Raw genomic sequence first — 17,926 nt, 5'->3', positions numbered from 1 at the left:
GGTTCTGCTCACTGCCCGCCGCGTCGGCTCCGCTAAGTCTTGGCGGGCTTTTCCGAACCCCGCCCGCTCCTTTCCGCCGTGACATTAACATAGCACGCCGGGCGTCCCCTCGATTTCCAAGGCTCCGCCGGAACAGGCCAATCCTAAGGAGGCTTGTAAACGCACGGCAAAAACCGGCTCCTGATTGGTGGCCGTGCCAGGCCCCGCCCAATCGCGTTGAGGCTGGTGTGCGGGCGTGGAAGAGGCGGTGCGCTTCCTGCCGGCGGAGCTCGGCTCGTGTGCGGAGGTACAGCCGGGGCGGGGGAGGGGCCCCGAGGCTCGGGGTGCCGGGTGGGGAGCCCCGCGGGAGCGGGCCGGGGCCGGGCCTCATGGAGTCCCTGAGTAGCCGCCTTTCCCCCACAGCTGCCTGCGCGGAGCCCCTCAGGGTCTGCAGCCCTCCCGGGGCCATGGATGCCGCCACCCCTCTGGCCCCGGCCGCCCCCGGCGCGCCCGCCCCGGGCCCCGCCGCAGCCCCCAGGACCATCCAGATTGAGTTCCCCCAGCACAGCTCCCTGCTCCTGGAGGCCCTGAACCGCCACCGTCTGGAAGGGAAGTTCTGCGACGTGTCCCTCCAGGTGCAGGGCCGGGAGCTCCGGGCCCACAAGGCCGTGCTGGCCGCCGCCTCGCCGTATTTCCACGACAAGCTCCTTTTGGGGGACGCCCCGAGGCTCACTCTGCCCAACGTCATCGAAGCCGATGCCTTCGAGGGGCTGCTCCAGCTCATCTACTCGGGGCGCCTGCGCCTGCCGCTGGACGCGCTGCCCGCTCACCTGCTCGTGGCCAGCGGCCTCCAGATGTGGCAGGTTGTGGACCAGTGCTCGGAGATCCTCCGGGAGCTGGGCGGGGGGAGCTCCCACCACGCCCTCCCGGCCTCCTCCCCTGGCATCTGGTGCCCGCGCCCAGCCCCGCTCCAGCCTGCCACGCATGCCCCCACGCCCGCAGAGAGCCCTGTGGTAGCAATAGGGGGTGAGCTGGGAGAGGTGCTGCAGATCCAGGTAGAAGAAGAAGAGGAGGAGGAAGAGGAGGAAGAGGAGGAAGAAGAAGTCCAAAGAAGCTTACCAGTCGTCCCTCAGACCCCACAAACCCAAAGAGTGGCAGGGGGGACCCCTCGCCCTCGGGTCCCCACGGCTACCCCCACCCGCAGGGATGGTGAAGGTGTCCCAGCTGAACCTCCCACCCCCCCTACACCACTGCCCCCCAAAATCTTCTACATTAAGCAAGAGAAGCTGGACCCTGAGGAAGAAGTTATTGGGGGTGGAGCCCAGCCTGAGGGAAGAATGGAGGCATCCAGAGAAGGGTTTGCAAGTGGGGGTGCCGGAGCAGGAGGAGGGGATCTTGGATTCCTGCTGCCCCCCAGTGCAGGGGGAACTTCGAGTGGAGGCGGCCCGTCATGGAAACCCGTAGATCTGCATGGGAATGAAATCTTATCTGGGGGGGGTGGACCAGGAGGGACAGGACAAGCCGTCCATGGGCCGGTAAAGCTGGGGGGGGCTCCTCCCCCTGATGGCAAGCGGTTTGGCTGCCTGTGCGGAAAGCGGTTTGCGGTGAAGCCGAAACGGGACCGACACATCATGCTGACCTTTAGTCTCCGTCCTTTTGGCTGTGGTGTCTGCAACAAACGCTTCAAACTCAAACACCATCTGACTGAGCATATGAAAACACATGCTGGAGCCCTGCATGCCTGTCCCCACTGTGGTCGGAGGTTCCGTGTCCATGCTTGTTTCCTCCGACACCGAGAGCTCTGCAAGGGTCAAGGCTGGGCCACTGCTCATTGGACATATAAGTGATGATTAGGGTCAGACACAGACTCCCCTCAAAATAAGTGGAAAACTTATGATGAACTTCCTGGTGGAGGCTCACTGATCCTACTTGGCAGGTGTTAGGAAGGTGAATTGCCTTAACTACTACTTTATAACAGGATGTGACCCTCAACCTTGCCTGTCTGGAAATCCACTTTCATCAGATCATCTGGCAGATAATCCAAGTTAGGCACTAGGGAACTGGATTCTTATAAACTAGAATGCCTAATATATTTTACTAATGGATTTCCCTCACATGAAAACACCAGTTGAGTACCTTCCTTAGAATGCCCAATCAGGAAGCCAAATTTCAGTTGGAAGGATTCATACAGCAAAGGAGTGGTCTAACAGATGTTTAACTTGGCCTATTTTGGAAGTTAAAAGATTCTTAACTCTACAGATAAATCTTATAACTAAATTCAGGCATTCAGAAACTGATCTGTTACCCACTAGTTTGCTGACTGTTGGACAGAATAACCCACTCTTCCAACAGTTCTATTTTATAGCAAATTCTCCACTGTTCAGTATATGTGATCCTTCGTCCTTGTGACCCATTTTTGGAATTAGACTTTTATATCTGAGTTGGACTGACAGTGGCAGTGGCCACTCATCTCGGCCATGATCCTGTTATTCTTAGTCTGAGGATATCTCCTTTATGACCCATTTGCCCAAGACTTATTTTCTGTAACACTGATGTGTATCCCAATAGTCCTGGAGATTGTAATTATAATGAAAAGTGATCGTGTTGACTGGAATATGACAACCACTGACCCAGGACATGAATACTTTCCTCATTTTTTCCAGACCCCGAACCACTGCATATAGAACATAAAAGTTGACTATATTTAGAAAGACCCCCGGCCTGAGGTCATATGACTGGTCCCCAAGAGAGATTTGACAGACGTGCCCTAACTCATTGATACTATCCCCACATCCACACAACTGAAGCATTAGGATGCTTTATTCAAATAAATTTATTCAAATAAATTCAAAGTTCTGAACCCTTATTAGAGATCATGATGGGTCTGAATATGAGTAGACTTACAGTGACTAGCTGGTGTGTGAGATTAAGGATAGTATATAGTTTAGAGATGGGGATAGGAGACTGGGTGTGTCTGCTTGCTTTCCACACCTTATTTAGGGAATATGTATTACAACACTATCTGTTTCAACCAAAACTATACTGTCTGAATGCTTAGAAAAAATTTATCTTTATGTAAGTCAGGAATTATTTGTTTCTCAGTAAAATGAAGGGATTGGATAATCCTGTTAAAAGGGTGAAAACACAAGTTTCCTTTAAAGTTGGTAAGTTAAAAAAATTGAATTCTCCCTCCCTGCTCATATCTGTTTCTCCCAAGTCCCTGACCCTGAACCCTGGAAAACCCTGGAAAACTATTATGTTGAAACCTGTGTTGTAATAGCATTGTTCAGATTGGGACACACAACTGAATTCTAAGGTCCCCTGATCTAACATTGAGTCCCAGAATCCCTGCCTGAAGGGGCAAAGATGATAAGCTGAGAAAATCTAGGCCTTCTACCACTCCAGTTGACTAAAGATAGGTTTAAGAAGTGAAAATATTTACATTAGCATCTTTGCCAGAAGAGCAGACAAGATGGAGTCAATTTTTATTAATTGTATTATCCCAGTGGAGGAAAGCAGAATAAAATAATTTGGATGATTAACAGATTCTGTTCATCTTTGCTCTTCCACCTACTTCAGTGCAAAGTTCAATGTATGAATATGCTTTGATAAAATCTTTTTGGGACTTGTAAAGATCCATGCTTTCCTTAAGGTTGGGTATTCCACTGATACATATTGCAGTCCTATAACTTGTTCAGTGTTTGTCTTTATCATCATTATCTAAAAATGTTCCACAGATGACCTAGGTAGGACTCTTAGAAAAAAATTGAAGTTTATAAACATTAAATAATTGATATTCAGTTTAAAAGGATTTATGAGGTTTTGAAAATGGACTTCCTTACTCCAGCTTCCTTCCAGTGCCTTTATGTGGTGATTCAAATCATAATCTATATGACCAGTATGCAAAGCACACAGGGAGTAAGTACTTCCAACCTGGGCAGTGACCAACCCTATACTAACAGCAGCAATTAGGGCAAACACAACCTGAAAGCCAAACATCTGACCTCAGGTAAGACTATATAAAACCTATACAAAATTAGTATATAGTCTGATTAGGCTACATACAAACCCAATCAAACTCAAGTTACAGCTCTAAAGCATTTCCCTCATCTGATGCTTCTAAGATCTTGATACATTCCTGTAAGTATGGGCCTACAGTAAGTAGAATATTTTATCAAGAGGAAAAAAAAAAACAGATTGAGAGAGTTTTTAAAAGTTTATTTCTATTTTCCTAATTCTGAATTTGGAGCTGCTCCTAAATGCAATGAGCTATTATCAGTAAGCATCTCAAGGTCTTAAAAGGAGCTTGGAATACAATTTATCAGGTATACTACAAAGGGAATTTTTGTACAAGTACAGTTTGAACCAACCAGATGACCTCGAACATCTATTCCAGCTCAGGGTTTATGATCCTCAACACTGAACAAAGCAGTTAATAACTCCCTATTATATTCCATTATATTACAGGCATATGAGAGCCTCCCAAAACAAACGAATGTGCATACAAGCTAAGCAATCTAATAACAACAATTAAGGCAAAAGCCTGGGCATGAGCAATCCTCCAGGTTGCAGACCTGCAAAAGTGCTTGAGGGGAGGCAACAGATGGAGTGGATTGTGTAGAGGCCTTAAAATCGGGATTGCTTTTTCCAATAAGTTTATGGAACTAAAACTAGGTCCTAATGAAAAACTTAAACTATTAGGTTATACAGCTAATTCAGTCTTCACCTTCCTTTTAGCGACTGTATGTAGGACCAGGGAGCAGAACTGAATCTTCCCCATCCCAGGCCCTGGTATGAGTCAAGGGAGAGTGAGATACCTGCTGCTATGGATCTGAACTTGGAAGTTTATTGTTTGCAACAGATATGGGTGGGATCCATTCCATTCCTCCTTTCCACAACTTGTTTTCCTATCAAGAGTCATCTTTTCCCTCCTGCCTCCAAGTCCCAAGGAATGTCTCCTTTAAGGAATTTCCTAGAAGGCTTTAGCCTCATCTTTCCTGGATCACTATCATATATTACTCCTCCCCTTCATCTCCTTTCCACACTTTCTCCTCCCCAAGAGTTATCTTCCTCCTTTTAATCATTTCTGGATGTCTCCATTCATGCTTTTTCATTCTCTCCCTCTCAACTGCCCCACCCCCACCCCCAGCCACCTGACTCAGCTGACTGGGAGTAAAATGCCACCTAATCCATGTGTCTTGGATTCTTTGGAACTATTCATCTTGTAAGGTTGAAAGTATTGTAAGGGCAATATGATAAAGGGGAAGAACATGGGCTCTGGAATCAGAAGGTCTTACTTTTGCGTCTTACTCCCTATGTGATCCTGAGAATCTATTTTCTGAGCTTCCGTTTTTCTCATCTATAAAATGAAGTAGTTGAAATGGTTTCTAATAATAGCTAGCATTTATATAACATTTTGAACCTCATGACACCTCTAGGACATAGGTCCTATTACTAACTCGATTTTACAGACAATTTGACTACCTGGATTCTTCCTTAACTTCACCAAAATTTATCTCTAAGGGCTTTTCAACCTCTTAATTTACTAAATTCAATAGAGATGTGCCACCCTCCCCCCAAAAATCCACTTTCTTAATATTCTAAGTTTACTAGGGTGAAGAAGATTCAATAAACACTTCGGCTCATTTTGCTTTCATTTTTGGCTCATTTTTACAATCATTTTGCTCTCATATTATAATAACAGTTTAATTGGTTTATAGAGAAAATGTTAAGATCAAGAAGCATCAGATCACCATCTAAGATTCTTCTATCACACCTTCCCAAACTTAAGTACTGAGATAACTAGATGTTCAGGATCCAGAGTACTGCAATAAAGCTACTATCTCAGTACAGCTTTAGATCTAGTAGAAATCATTAAGTTGTAGGCCTTGTCACAAATACTGGTCACCAAAACTGCATCTTAAAATTGGGTCTCTGGAGCTTCTCAGCAGTGAAATACTGGGTAGACTTGTAATTATTTTATTCTTGCAGAGATAGGGTCTGAAGGATTGCAGATTAATTTAGTTCAGTCAATCAGATTTGAAGTTTCACCCAGCTCTTCCATCCCCATTTTCCTCTTTTCTTTTGTATTTTGTCACTTTCTCCATTCTTAACTCAGTTTAACAATTAAGTTCACACACAGCCCTGCCCACCCCACCCCAGGTGCAAAGTAACCTAAGAAAAAGAGGCAAAGCTATATTGGAACCCTTAGGATCTTGGCAAGTTTCAAAAGATTCTCCTCTTTACACAAAAGACCAGAAAAGAAACATGCTTTTCTGCTTTTCAAATCTCAAATGATTTCTTAATTTAGAATGAATTAATTCAAAGAAAGAAAAACATTATCTCTAGAACTACATCTGAAGATAATGCAATTTTCTTTAATAGTACCAAAGAACCTGAAACAAAAGACATCCATTGAAAAACTGTTTCATAAGTGTGATGAATGAATAATAATAAAAAAAAACCCCAAACATTTATTAAGATGATACTATATGCCAGACACTGTCCTAAGTCCTGGAGCTGCAAAAACAGTTACTGCCCTGGAAGAGTGTATATTCTAATAGGAAAGTTAACACATACAGGAGAATAATATTCAGGGAAACTTATTTGGTTTGGAAATTTATAGATGGTGAGTGTATAAGGGACAGAGTTGAATTGTTGAAGTTTTCAAAACTGAAAGGCAGAGGGATCTGCACCTAAGAGCATGCTGGTTGGCCAGGAAATGGTTTGAAACTAAAATGAAGTATGTCTGAAACACAGGTCTAAAAGTAGTGGGGAGTGAAGTCAACATCAATCGTTATAGTAGGACCACAGAGCAGGGGATTCAGGCACAAAGGGGTAAATTCCTCTAGGAATTGCTTCCTGGGTCAAGTATCCTGGTGGCTAAGGAGGACATGGTTCTGTGGAGCCACTATGAAAATATACAACCATTACTTCCATTTATTTATATATACACAGTCTGAAATTTAAAGTAAGGAAAGGAAAACGGATTTTTTCCAGAATGAAATGAGATGGGGGCCTGAGCCAAAAGAGACACTGAGAGATATGAGCCAGAGACCCAGAAACAGATATAGTCAGAAAATAGATACAGAGAAATTTTCTAAAAATTTATTCACATTCAGATCATATACTAGCCAGCCTTTTTGAACTCTGAAAGTGACTTAGTAAGGCAATGAACCGTTAAACTGATCAGTGAAGCAGTTGGACCAGTGTGCACACTGGCATGACCAACACCTTCCTTTTTCTGATGTTGGAAGATCTCCGGTACCACGTACCTAAGAAGTCTCCCTCTCATGAGGACCTCCAACTTACTTCTAACATAAGAATTAAGCAGTTCTTCCTTCTTTCTGTCTGGGGTCTGACATCTCATCTATTCCAAACAATAGTCTTTGTCTTTTTTTTTTCAAAATCAAAAATAGTGTTATTAATTCTGATGATCTAGAAGCAGAAGACCTTGTTCTTTTTTTGATCTTTTTTCCCCAATATAGTTTAAAAAAAAACCAAGTCTACTCTTTTTTGTTGTCCTTCACCAGACCAGCCATAGTTTATTCTCTTTGCCACTCCTGACACATTTTTCATTATTATACTTTATTTTAATATACATTAAAATTTGTTGAATTCCAAATTTTCTCCTCCCTATTCCACCATTGAGAAGGCAAGCAATGTGATAATAAAATTACATGTGACATCTTGCAAAATATATTTCCATTTTAGCCATGTTTAAAAAAGAAAGAAGGGGCAGCTAGGTAGTACAGTGGATAGATCACCGGCCCTGGAATCAGGAGGACCTGAGTTCAAATTTGACCTCAGACACTGAATACTCACTTTGCTGTGTGACCTTAGGCAAGTCATTTAACCCCTTAGTCTTGCAAAAAAAGAAAAAGAAAAGAAAAAAAAAGAAAAGCTCATAGTACTGATCATATTTGGAGAATCCTCCAAATTTCTATTAAGGTTTTTTAATGGCCAAGATTTGGAGTCAGGAGATCTGGGTTTCAATCCTGGTTCTACCATTTACTTCCTGAGTGATCTTGTGCATATCATTCAACCCCATTGGCTTGCCAAAAAAAAAAAACCAAAAAGAAAAACAGAAAGAAATAATCTTTCACAGTTGATCATTCAACAAGAATTGGATGAGTAGGACTTATCTGAAAAGACTATAGATATGCAATTCTCTAGCTGATGCAGATTTTAAAGAGCTGTATGCAGAATATGGGTACAGGGCAGGTGCAAGTAAAGGAGTATGAATATGAAAACATGATGTAGTCTTTGAAAAATAATGTCATGGGGAAGCTAGGTAGCCTAGTGTATAGACCTTGGAGTCAGGAGTGCCTGAGTTCAAATCAGGCCTCAGACACTTAATGCTTACCTAGCTGTGTGACCTTGGACAAGCTACTTAACCCCATTTGCTTTACAAAAATCTAAAAAAAAAAAGAAAGAAAAATAGTGTTAGATAAGAGGAGAATGGTCTCAGGAAACCTGAGAAGACTTATATATACTGATGCAAAGTGAAATGAGTGAACCTTCTACATAGTAACAGCAATATTGTGATGATAATCAATTGCAATTATAATCATCACAATTGGAATGATTATTCTAATCAATACTATTCTCTAAGACAATTCCATAGGATTTACATGAAAAGTGCTATCTAGATAAGAGAGAAAACTGATGAATTCTTGATGCAGATTAAAGAATACTTTTTTCACTCATTTGTTTTTCTTGTCTTTTTTCTGTTTTTGGCATATTGGTCTTTCTGTAAACCAAAATTGTGCCCTTAGACCAGTAATAATTATGTGGAAAAATAGATTTAAGTCTAGCCTGTACCATTCTCTCAGAGAAGAGAGCTGACAGATTCAAGGCATCTTCTACTCTCCCAAGGCAAGAATCATCTTCCTTGATGAATATAGGCAAGATTCCAGAAAAATTTATCTAAGTCTTTCACAAGCTGAATTTAGAGACTGTCAGCTCTCTTGGCTTAAAAGAAAAATCATCTACTTTTATGACTATTGTTTCTGATATTTTATTTTATTTTTCCAATTACATTATGAATGATTTTCAACATTCATCCATTTGCATATTTATGTTACATGATTTTCTTCCATCCTCCCTTCTCCCACCTCCCTTCAGAGGTGATAAGTTTAGTGAATGTTGTACCTGTACATTAGTGTTTAACATTTTTACATATTTTGTAGTTTTTAGACTACAAGCATGTTTATAATCATTTTGTGTATGATGAATTAGAACTAAGGGAAAAAGAAAAAACAAAGGAAAAAAAACATGAGAAATTTTTTAAAAATGAATATAGTATTCTTTCAGATTCTGTGGTTTTTTTTGTTCTTGTTTTTCATCTGGCTATTGATGGCATTGTCCATAACAGGTCTCTCAGGTTTGTCCTCACTCTCTGAATTGCTGAGAGGAGCCACATGCATCATAATTGATCAATCCACTATGTTGTTGTTAATGTGTACAATGCTCTCGTGGCTCTGCTCCCTTTACTCAGTTTCAGTTCATGTAATTCTTTCCATGCTTCTCTAGATTCTGACTATCAATGATTTCCTATAGAACATTCATATACCACAACCTGTTCAGCCATTTCCCCAAATGATGGGCATCACCTCAATTTCCAATTACTTACCACCACAATAAGAGCTGCTATAAACACCTTGGAACATGTGGAATCTTTTCCATTCTCTATGACTTCTTCTGGATATTGGTATCACTGGGTCAAAGAGCATGGCCAGTTCCATTGTTTCTTGAGCATAGTCAATCATTGGACTAGTCTACAACTCCACCAATAGTCCATGAATGACCCAATTCTCCCACAACCTCTCCAACACTGATCACCTCCCCACCTTGTCATCTTAAAAAATTTGATAGGCATGAGGTGTTATTCTTTGATCAATAATGATTTGGAGCACTTTTCCACATGACCACACATAACCTTAATTTCTTTGTTTGAAAACTGCCCATTCATATCCTTTGACCATTTATCAATTGGGGAATGACTTGAAACTCTGTAAATTTGATTCAATTCAATTCAAAACTGTGTCCTAGACTTCTGCCTTCCTTCTAATCTTGGCAGCACTGGCCCTTTTAATTAAAGCAAAACTTTTTTTAATTTACTATAGACTAAATCATCCATTTTACATTTTATAATGTACTCTTTTTTCTTGTTTGGTCATAAATCTATCCCTTTTCCATAGATCCAACAGAGTATTTCTTGATCTGTTAACTGGTCTATATTGTTTCCCTTTATGTCCAAATCTTGTACCCATTTTAATTGTATTTTGGTACAGAGTGTGAGATGCGGATCTGTGCCTAGTTCTTGCCATGCCACCTTCCAGTTTTCCCAACAGTTTTTGTTGAACAGTGGTTTGTCAAATAATAGGTTATCATAGCAATTTACCACTGTTTCTCTTATGCCTACCCTAATCTCATAGTGCATTCATTACTCTATTTCTTAACTAGTACCAGGCAGTTTTGATGATTGTTGCTTTATATTAGAATTTTAGATCAGCTAGGCCACCCCCAACCCCCCCACCATGATTCCCTTCATTAGTTCCCTTGATAGTCTTGACTTTTTGTTGCTCTAGTTGAATTTTGTTACTATTATTTCTAGCTCCATAAAATAGTTATTTGGTAGTTCAGTTAGTATGAAACAATTTAATTTGGGTAGAATTGTCATTTTTATTATATTAGCTTGGCCTAACCATGAGCAATTGAAGTTTTTCCAATTGTTTAGATCTGCCTTTATTTGTGTGAAAAGTATTTTTTAATTGTGTTCATAGTTTCTGGGTTTGTCTTGATTGGAAGATTACCAAGTATTTTATGTTGTCTGCAGTTACTTTAAATGGAATTCTCTTTCTATCTCTTGTCCTTGGACTTTGTTGTTCATATGATTAATGAGTATTTATTTTATATACTGCTACTTTGTTGAAGTTATTGTTTCAAGTAGTTTTTTAGATGATTTTCTAGGGTTCTCTATACCATCATATCATCGGCAAAGAGTAAAAGTTTTGCTTCCTCATTGCCAATTCTAATTCCTTCAATTTCTTTTTCTTCTCTTATTGCCAAAGCTAGCATTTCTAATACCATATTGAACAGTAATGGTGATAATGGGCATCCATTATTTCATCCTTGATATTATCGGAAATGCTCCTAGTCTGTCCCCATTGCATATAATTTTTGTTGATATTTAGGTAGATACTGCTTATTATTTTAAGGAAAACTCTACTTATTCCTATGCTCTCTAGTGTTTTTAATAGGCATGGATGTTGTATTTTGTCAAAGGACTAGTATAGTCCTTTTTATGTTTTTATTGTTTTAACTCTCTCTCTTGTACTTACAACCCCTTTATCAAAATATACTCTTTTTTAGTTGTCCTGATAGAAATTCTCAAAGGTAGATTGATTGATTGGTTGATAAACAGAAATGCCTCAAAGTCACTAAGTACTTTCCCCTAGTCTGTATCATATTTTGCCATTTTCTATTGTTTTTGTTATTGATACATTCAATTATGTTGAGTGTTTTCCTAATATTGAACCATTCCTGCTTACCTAGTATAAATTCTATCAGTTCATGGTATATTATGCTAGTAATAACTTGCTTTGCTAAAATTTTATTTAAGATTTTTACATCAATGTTCATTAGGGAGATTGGTCTATAATTTTTTTTTGTGCCTATTTTGACTCTTCCTGATTTAGATTTTAGCACCATATTGATGTCATAAAAGGAATTTGGCAGAACCCCTCTATTTTTTTAAAATAGTTTATATAGAATTAATTATTCCTTAAATGTTTGGTAGAATTCACTTCTTTTCTTAGGAAGTTTATTTTATTTTTAAATATAAATATTTTATGTTTTCCAATTATATATAATAGGAGTTTCTACTTATCATTTTTTGTAAGGTTTTGAATTTTACAATTTCCTCCCCTCCTCCCCCCTAAGAAAGCAGTCTGATAATCTTTACATTGTTTCCATGCTATACATTGATCAAAACTGAATATGTTGAGAGAAAGAAAAATCATATGCTTGCGGAAAAAATAAAATATTAGAGATAGCAAATTTATGTAGTACATAAGACAGTTTTTTTTAAATCTTAAGGAATTTGTTGATGGTTTCTTCAAATTTCTTTTTCTGAAATGGGATTAAATATTTTGTTTCTTCTGTTAATCTGGGTAGCTTATATTTTATTAAAATTCATTCATTTCACTCAGGTTATCAAATTTATTGGCATACAGTTGGGCAAAATAGCTCTGAATTATTTCTTTAATTTCCTTCTCATTAGTGATGAGTTCAGTTCATTTTTTTGTTGATTTGTTGTTGTTTTTTTTGCAAGGCAATGGGGTTAAGTGGCTTGCCCAAGGCCACACAGCTAGGTTATTATTAAGTGTCTGAGGCCAGATTAAGTGTCTGAGTACTCCTTACTCCAGCGCTGGCCTCTATCTGCTGCGTCAGTTCATTTTTCATACTATTATTTGATATTCTTCTGTCTTTTTTAAAATCAGATTAATTAATCTATTTTATTAGTTTCTTCATAAAAACTAACTCTTAGGTTTATTTATTAGATTAATGGTTTTCTTACTTTCATTTTTTGAATCTCTCCTTTGATTTTCAGAATTTCTAATTTGATATTTATTTGGAGATGTTTAATTTGTTCTTTTTCCTAAAGCTTTTTTAGTTGCACAGACAATTCTCTTTCTCTATTTTATTCATATAAGCATTTAGAGATATGAAATTTCCCCTAAAAACTGCTTTGGCTGCATCCTATAAATTTTGGTAGATGTCTCATTGTTAACATTTTTCTGGATGAAATGACTGATTTTATTCTATGATTTGTTTGATCCACTCATTCTTTAAAATTGTTATTTAGTTTCCAATTAATTTTTGGTTTATTTTTCCCTTTGTTACATGTTATTTTTATTGCATGATCTGAAAAGCACACACTAATTATTTCTGCCTTTCTGCTTTGATTATAAGATATTTATACCCTAGTACATGATCAGTTTTGGTATAGATGCCATGTCCTGCAGAGTAAAAGGTATTTTTTTCTCTTCTCATTCAGTTTTCTCCAGAGGTCTATATTTACCCTTTTAACTTCCGTCTTGTTTATTGTGTGGTTAGATTTATGGGGAGGGAGGGTTGAGATCCTCCATTATTAAAGTTTTGCTGTCTATGTCTTCTTGTAAATTCATTCAACTTCCCCCTAAGAATTTAGATGCTATGCCACTTGGTGCATATATGTTTAATAATGTTATAATTTCATTGCCTTTGGTGCCTTTTAAGAAGATATAGTTTCCTTTCTTATCCCTTTTAAAAAGATCTATTTTTAGGGGCCGCTAGGTGGCAGTGAAGTGGATAAAGCACTAGCCCTGGAGTCAGGTGTATCTGGGTTCAAATCCGGTCTCAGACACTTAATAATTACCTAGCTGTGTGGCCTTGGGCAATCCACTTAAGCCCATTTGCCTTGCAAAAAAAAAAAAAAAAACCTAAAAAAAAAAAAGATCTATTTTTGCTTTTGCTTTGTTTGAGATCAGTATCCCTATCTCTGATTTTTTTACTTCTGCTGAAGCATAATACATTTTGCTCCAACCTTTTACCTTTACTCTGCTTCAGTGTGTCTCTTGTAAATAATATATTGTAGCATTCTGGTTTTTAATCCATTCTGCTCTCTGCTTCAGTTTTATGGGAAAAGTCACATTTACAGTTAAGATGTCTAATTCTGTATTTTCTTCCATGCTATCTTTCTCAATTTATACTTTTCTTTTTTTCCTTTCCTCTTATTCCTCCTCACCAATGCTTTGCTCCCTTTCCCCTTTTTCTTTTCTTTTAAATTTTATCTTTAACTTTACTTTCACTTTTACTTCACCTTTCCTTTTATCAGTCCCTTCTTCCCCTTTCTTTCCCCCTCCCCTCCCACTTTCTTATAGAATGTATGTTATTCTCTCTTTCTGTGGGCTAAATTTATTAAGAATAGGATTTATTCATTATTCACACCTAACCTTCTTTCCATCTAATTTAAGTTTTTGTCCTTCTTTAACTGGTGTTATTTATTCACTAATGACTGACCTTCCCCTAGTATAATCCTTCTTTTAATGTTTTTATTATTTTAACACTGTGCTTAAAAGCCCTTTATCAAAATATACTCTTTTTTAGTTGTCCTGATAGAAATTCTCAAAGGTAGATTGATTGATTGATTAATTGATAAGCAGCAATGCCTCAAAGTCACTAAGTACCTTTCCCTAGTCTGTATCATTAGAAATACACTTCCAAAGATTCTTAAATCACATCAAATTATAATTACTTTATACCTTACCCTCTTTCTGAGTATCCTCCACGGACACACAATCCTCTTGAGTCAAAATATTATTCAAAGTCAAATCAATTCATGAAACATTTATATCCCCTCCCCAGCCCATTCCCTCTATGGTAAAGTAAAAATCTCCTCATGATATTTTCATATGAAATTCAGTCTTAAAATACAAGACTCAAGAGATACATAAAAAGGTCAATGGAAAGGGATGGGGGAAACAGATGATAGTCAAGAACATTAAATTGTATACAACCCTACTAAGGAAGACAATACTTGTAACTCTTGAGAATTGTATTTCTCTTAGGATAATTAAAGTATTGAATATAATTGAAGGAATTGTACTACAGTTGGTTCTTATCCTTCATTATCTAAGAAAACCAAAATGACATCACTAAGTTTGAGACACTGTGACTGATCAGACCAATCAATACAAGCTCAGAATGTTCTACCAAAAGTCGGGCACAAATAGTCCAGATGAACACCGGGTTGTTTCCTATAACATATATACATATATAAATGTACCTAACATTTCCTTTGAGCTACTTTAATTCTGCCTTGTTCATAGAACTCAGCATTTTCTCTAATAAGGGTACCCTATGCTGGGCTGTTCTGTGCCAGTGACTCCCATGCCTTACAATCAACTCCAATGTTTTTAAGATTGTTCTTCAGAATATCCCAATACATCTTTATCTGAATAGTAGCTTTCTGTGGTTAGTGCTCTTTTTGTTTTTTTTACTCATTTTCATTGTTGAACTCTGCTCCTGGGGTATTGGGAGTGTAGTCCTGAGGTTTTGTGCTGGGGCTGGAGTCTGATCCCTTGTTTATAGCTATGTAACGTAGGCATTGCCTTTGCAGAAGTTTGTTTCCTCCTTTATGTCCAGGCTCTGCCTATGCAGTGATTTGTTCCCAACCCAGTTCTGTCTATTGTCCCAGTGTTCCTAGGGTTTACACTTTGTCTGGACTTGGGACCCTCTCTATTGTTCTGCTATATAGATGATGGGACCTGGGCTGCACTGAGGTTAGATCCCACTGACTTTCCTGCACCCCTGCCTAGCTGGGCTTAACTTTCCTTTTCCCCTGAAAAGATAGATCTTCACTGAAGATCCTTCATAATGTCTACAGTTGAAAACTTGTTTCATCTTTTTTGGGGGGTAGAATCTATAGTTTTAAGCTTTAAAAAAATTTATTTATTTATTTATTTGTTTGTTTGTTTATTTATGTCAATGGGGTTAAGTGACTTGCCCAAGGTCATACAGGTAGACAGTTATTAAGTATCTGAGGCTGAATTTGAACTCAGGTACTCCTGACTCCAGGGTCCATATTCTATCCACTGTGCTGCCCCAAGCTCTAAGCTTTATTGTTGTGTAGGAGCATGCTAACTTCACGTCTCTGTCTTGGTTTCACTCCAGAAGTCTCTCCAACATGAAATAGTCTTTAAGAACCGCATGATATAATCTGTTTATATGCCCTACTAACTTGGCACCTTCCTGCCAAACATTGGTTATTCAAAAGACCATCATAAATAGGGAATGGTGGGTAAAGCCATGTTTAGAGTTTGCATCAGCATGTTTAGGAGTATCTCATTTTAAGGAGTGAAGAATGTTTCTCTTTTCCAAATCTTTCACATCAAATCTTTATCAGGTCCCTCATGCAGGTACCTGATGTCCCACCAGCATTCTCTGTCTGCCAATTTGGATAGTCCTGTGCAAAATGTCCTAAGCTTGACTGGAAACCCATGTTAAGATAAATAGACTATATAAGCACAATAGAATACACATTGGAGAATATTCACTTTTGATCAAGATAGGATCAAGGAAAATGACAAATATGCCATCTATTATTCCAAAGATTTATTGATCACTTTTAATCATGCATGGGTACCATCAAGTCTATCTATGGCCTGTCTAAATAGATTTTGATCTTCTTACTTGATATCATCAACCACAGGTTTAAAGTACTTTGTGGGAGGCAGCTAGGTGGTGCAGTGGATAGAGCACCGGCCCTGGAGTCAGGAGTACCTGAATTCAAATCCGGCCTCAGACACTTAATAATTACCTAGCTGTGTGGCCTTGGGCAAGCCACTTAACCCCATTGCCTTGCAAAAACTAAAAAAACTAAAAATAAAATAAAATTAAAAAGTACTCTGTTGGTATATATCCACCTAAAACCAGAGCTCACAAACCATCACCTTTTACTGTTTTACTTTACCATTCCTAGTTAGCTAGAGGAAACAATTCGTTTAAGGCAGTGAATCAGCATAGCAATTAAAAGTAGTAATAAAATATTTCCCTCATGAATACAGCATTACAACTAGAATGTGTATGTCTAGGCAACAAATAAAGGGTAAATGTGTAGAAATAGTGGCCAAGGAACATATTAGAAGGGGTACAGTGCAGAGAGCATTTGTGGTCAGGGTGCAATTTAGAGGGGAATGCACATAGAGAATACATGTGACCAGGTCACCTATTGGAGAGACAAGTCATGATGCCCCTATTTTGTGGTGATGTGATAGGACTACTCCTGCTGGTCCTTTATTTTGGTGTCATGTGGTAGGATCTCTTGGAGGTGTGGCATTTCTGCCAGTCAGTAGCCTATTGGTCCTTTGATCCCAGCCAGGTACCAGTCTTTAGATCACTGCTCAGTATTACTCAACTTAGGCCAGCAGTTCAAATATCTCTCTGCTTCCAGCTTCTGGTTTCAGATTGAATTCTCAAATGAGATGCTCCATAAGAGAGGTGGACCCTACCTTTTCTCTATTATCAAGGAACCCAGAGGCTTAAATAGGGATGAGATCCTTTTTCCAAGCTTCTGTCTGCAATAGTGATAGGAAGTCTTTAGAAGTGCAGCTTAAATTCTTTAAGAATATCTTGCATCAACCTTAATGGACTTGTTCATTCCATCAGTGCAACAATCAGGCACAATTTGGGGGTATCTGCAATGGAGGATACCATCTGTATCCAAAGAAAGAATTGTGGAGTTTGAACAAAGACCAAAGACTATTACCTTTAACTTTAAAAAAAAGTTATATTATTATGTAATTTTGCTATCTCTTTTATTTTATTTTTCTTCTTGAAGGATATGATTTCTTTCTCATCACATTAAACTAAGATCAATGTATATCATGGAAACAATGTAAAGACTAACAGACTGCCTTCTGGGAAGGTGGGGGGAGGGAAGCAAGATTAGGGGGAAAATTGAAAATTGAAAATTAAATAAAATCTTTCTAAAAAAAAAGGAACACATAAAAAATATCTTGCAACTCCAAACCCATCTTAATGGGAAATTCTGCCAAAGAAATTATGTGGGGTCTCAGTTTATTCCAATCTTCAGATTCTTTGGATCTTTCATGAAAATAAGGGGGAGGAGGCAGAACAGGAGTTATATACAGATATAGGGCCAGCAGTCACATTGTTGCTTACAGCCTCCATATGACCCAACCAGATTAAAATTGGGAGTTATTTTATGACAAAATAGATAAAAATATAATTGAACATAGATATTGTTATGGTGTAGTTTCCCAAGTTCATAGTGTCCTCTTTTCTATTTGAACTTGATATCACTGGATTAGAGTTATTACCTTCTACCTCAATATTGTGTTCCAAATTTCTCCTTTTATCATGTGTACATATATATATA

General features: G+C 38.6%; 1 protein-coding gene across 1 annotated transcript; it reads left to right on the top strand.

Moving 5' to 3' along the window:
* The first annotated feature begins 230 nt into the window (after positions 1-230).
* ZBTB9 (zinc finger and BTB domain containing 9) lies at positions 231-2,825 on the top strand. Its single transcript, XM_074236541.1, has 2 exons — positions 231-286; positions 403-2,825. Exon 2 carries the CDS (start codon positions 447-449, stop codon positions 1,824-1,826), a length of 1,380 nt encoding a protein of 459 aa, XP_074092642.1. The 5' UTR covers positions 231-286; positions 403-446; the 3' UTR covers positions 1,827-2,825.
* The last annotated feature ends 15,101 nt before the right edge of the window (positions 2,826-17,926 follow it).

This window comes from Macrotis lagotis, chromosome 5, assembly GCF_037893015.1.
Source record: "Macrotis lagotis isolate mMagLag1 chromosome 5, bilby.v1.9.chrom.fasta, whole genome shotgun sequence".
In the NCBI taxonomy this organism is placed as follows: Eukaryota; Metazoa; Chordata; class Mammalia; order Peramelemorphia; family Peramelidae; genus Macrotis; species Macrotis lagotis.
This window is presented reverse-complemented; position numbering and strand designations above follow the sequence as displayed.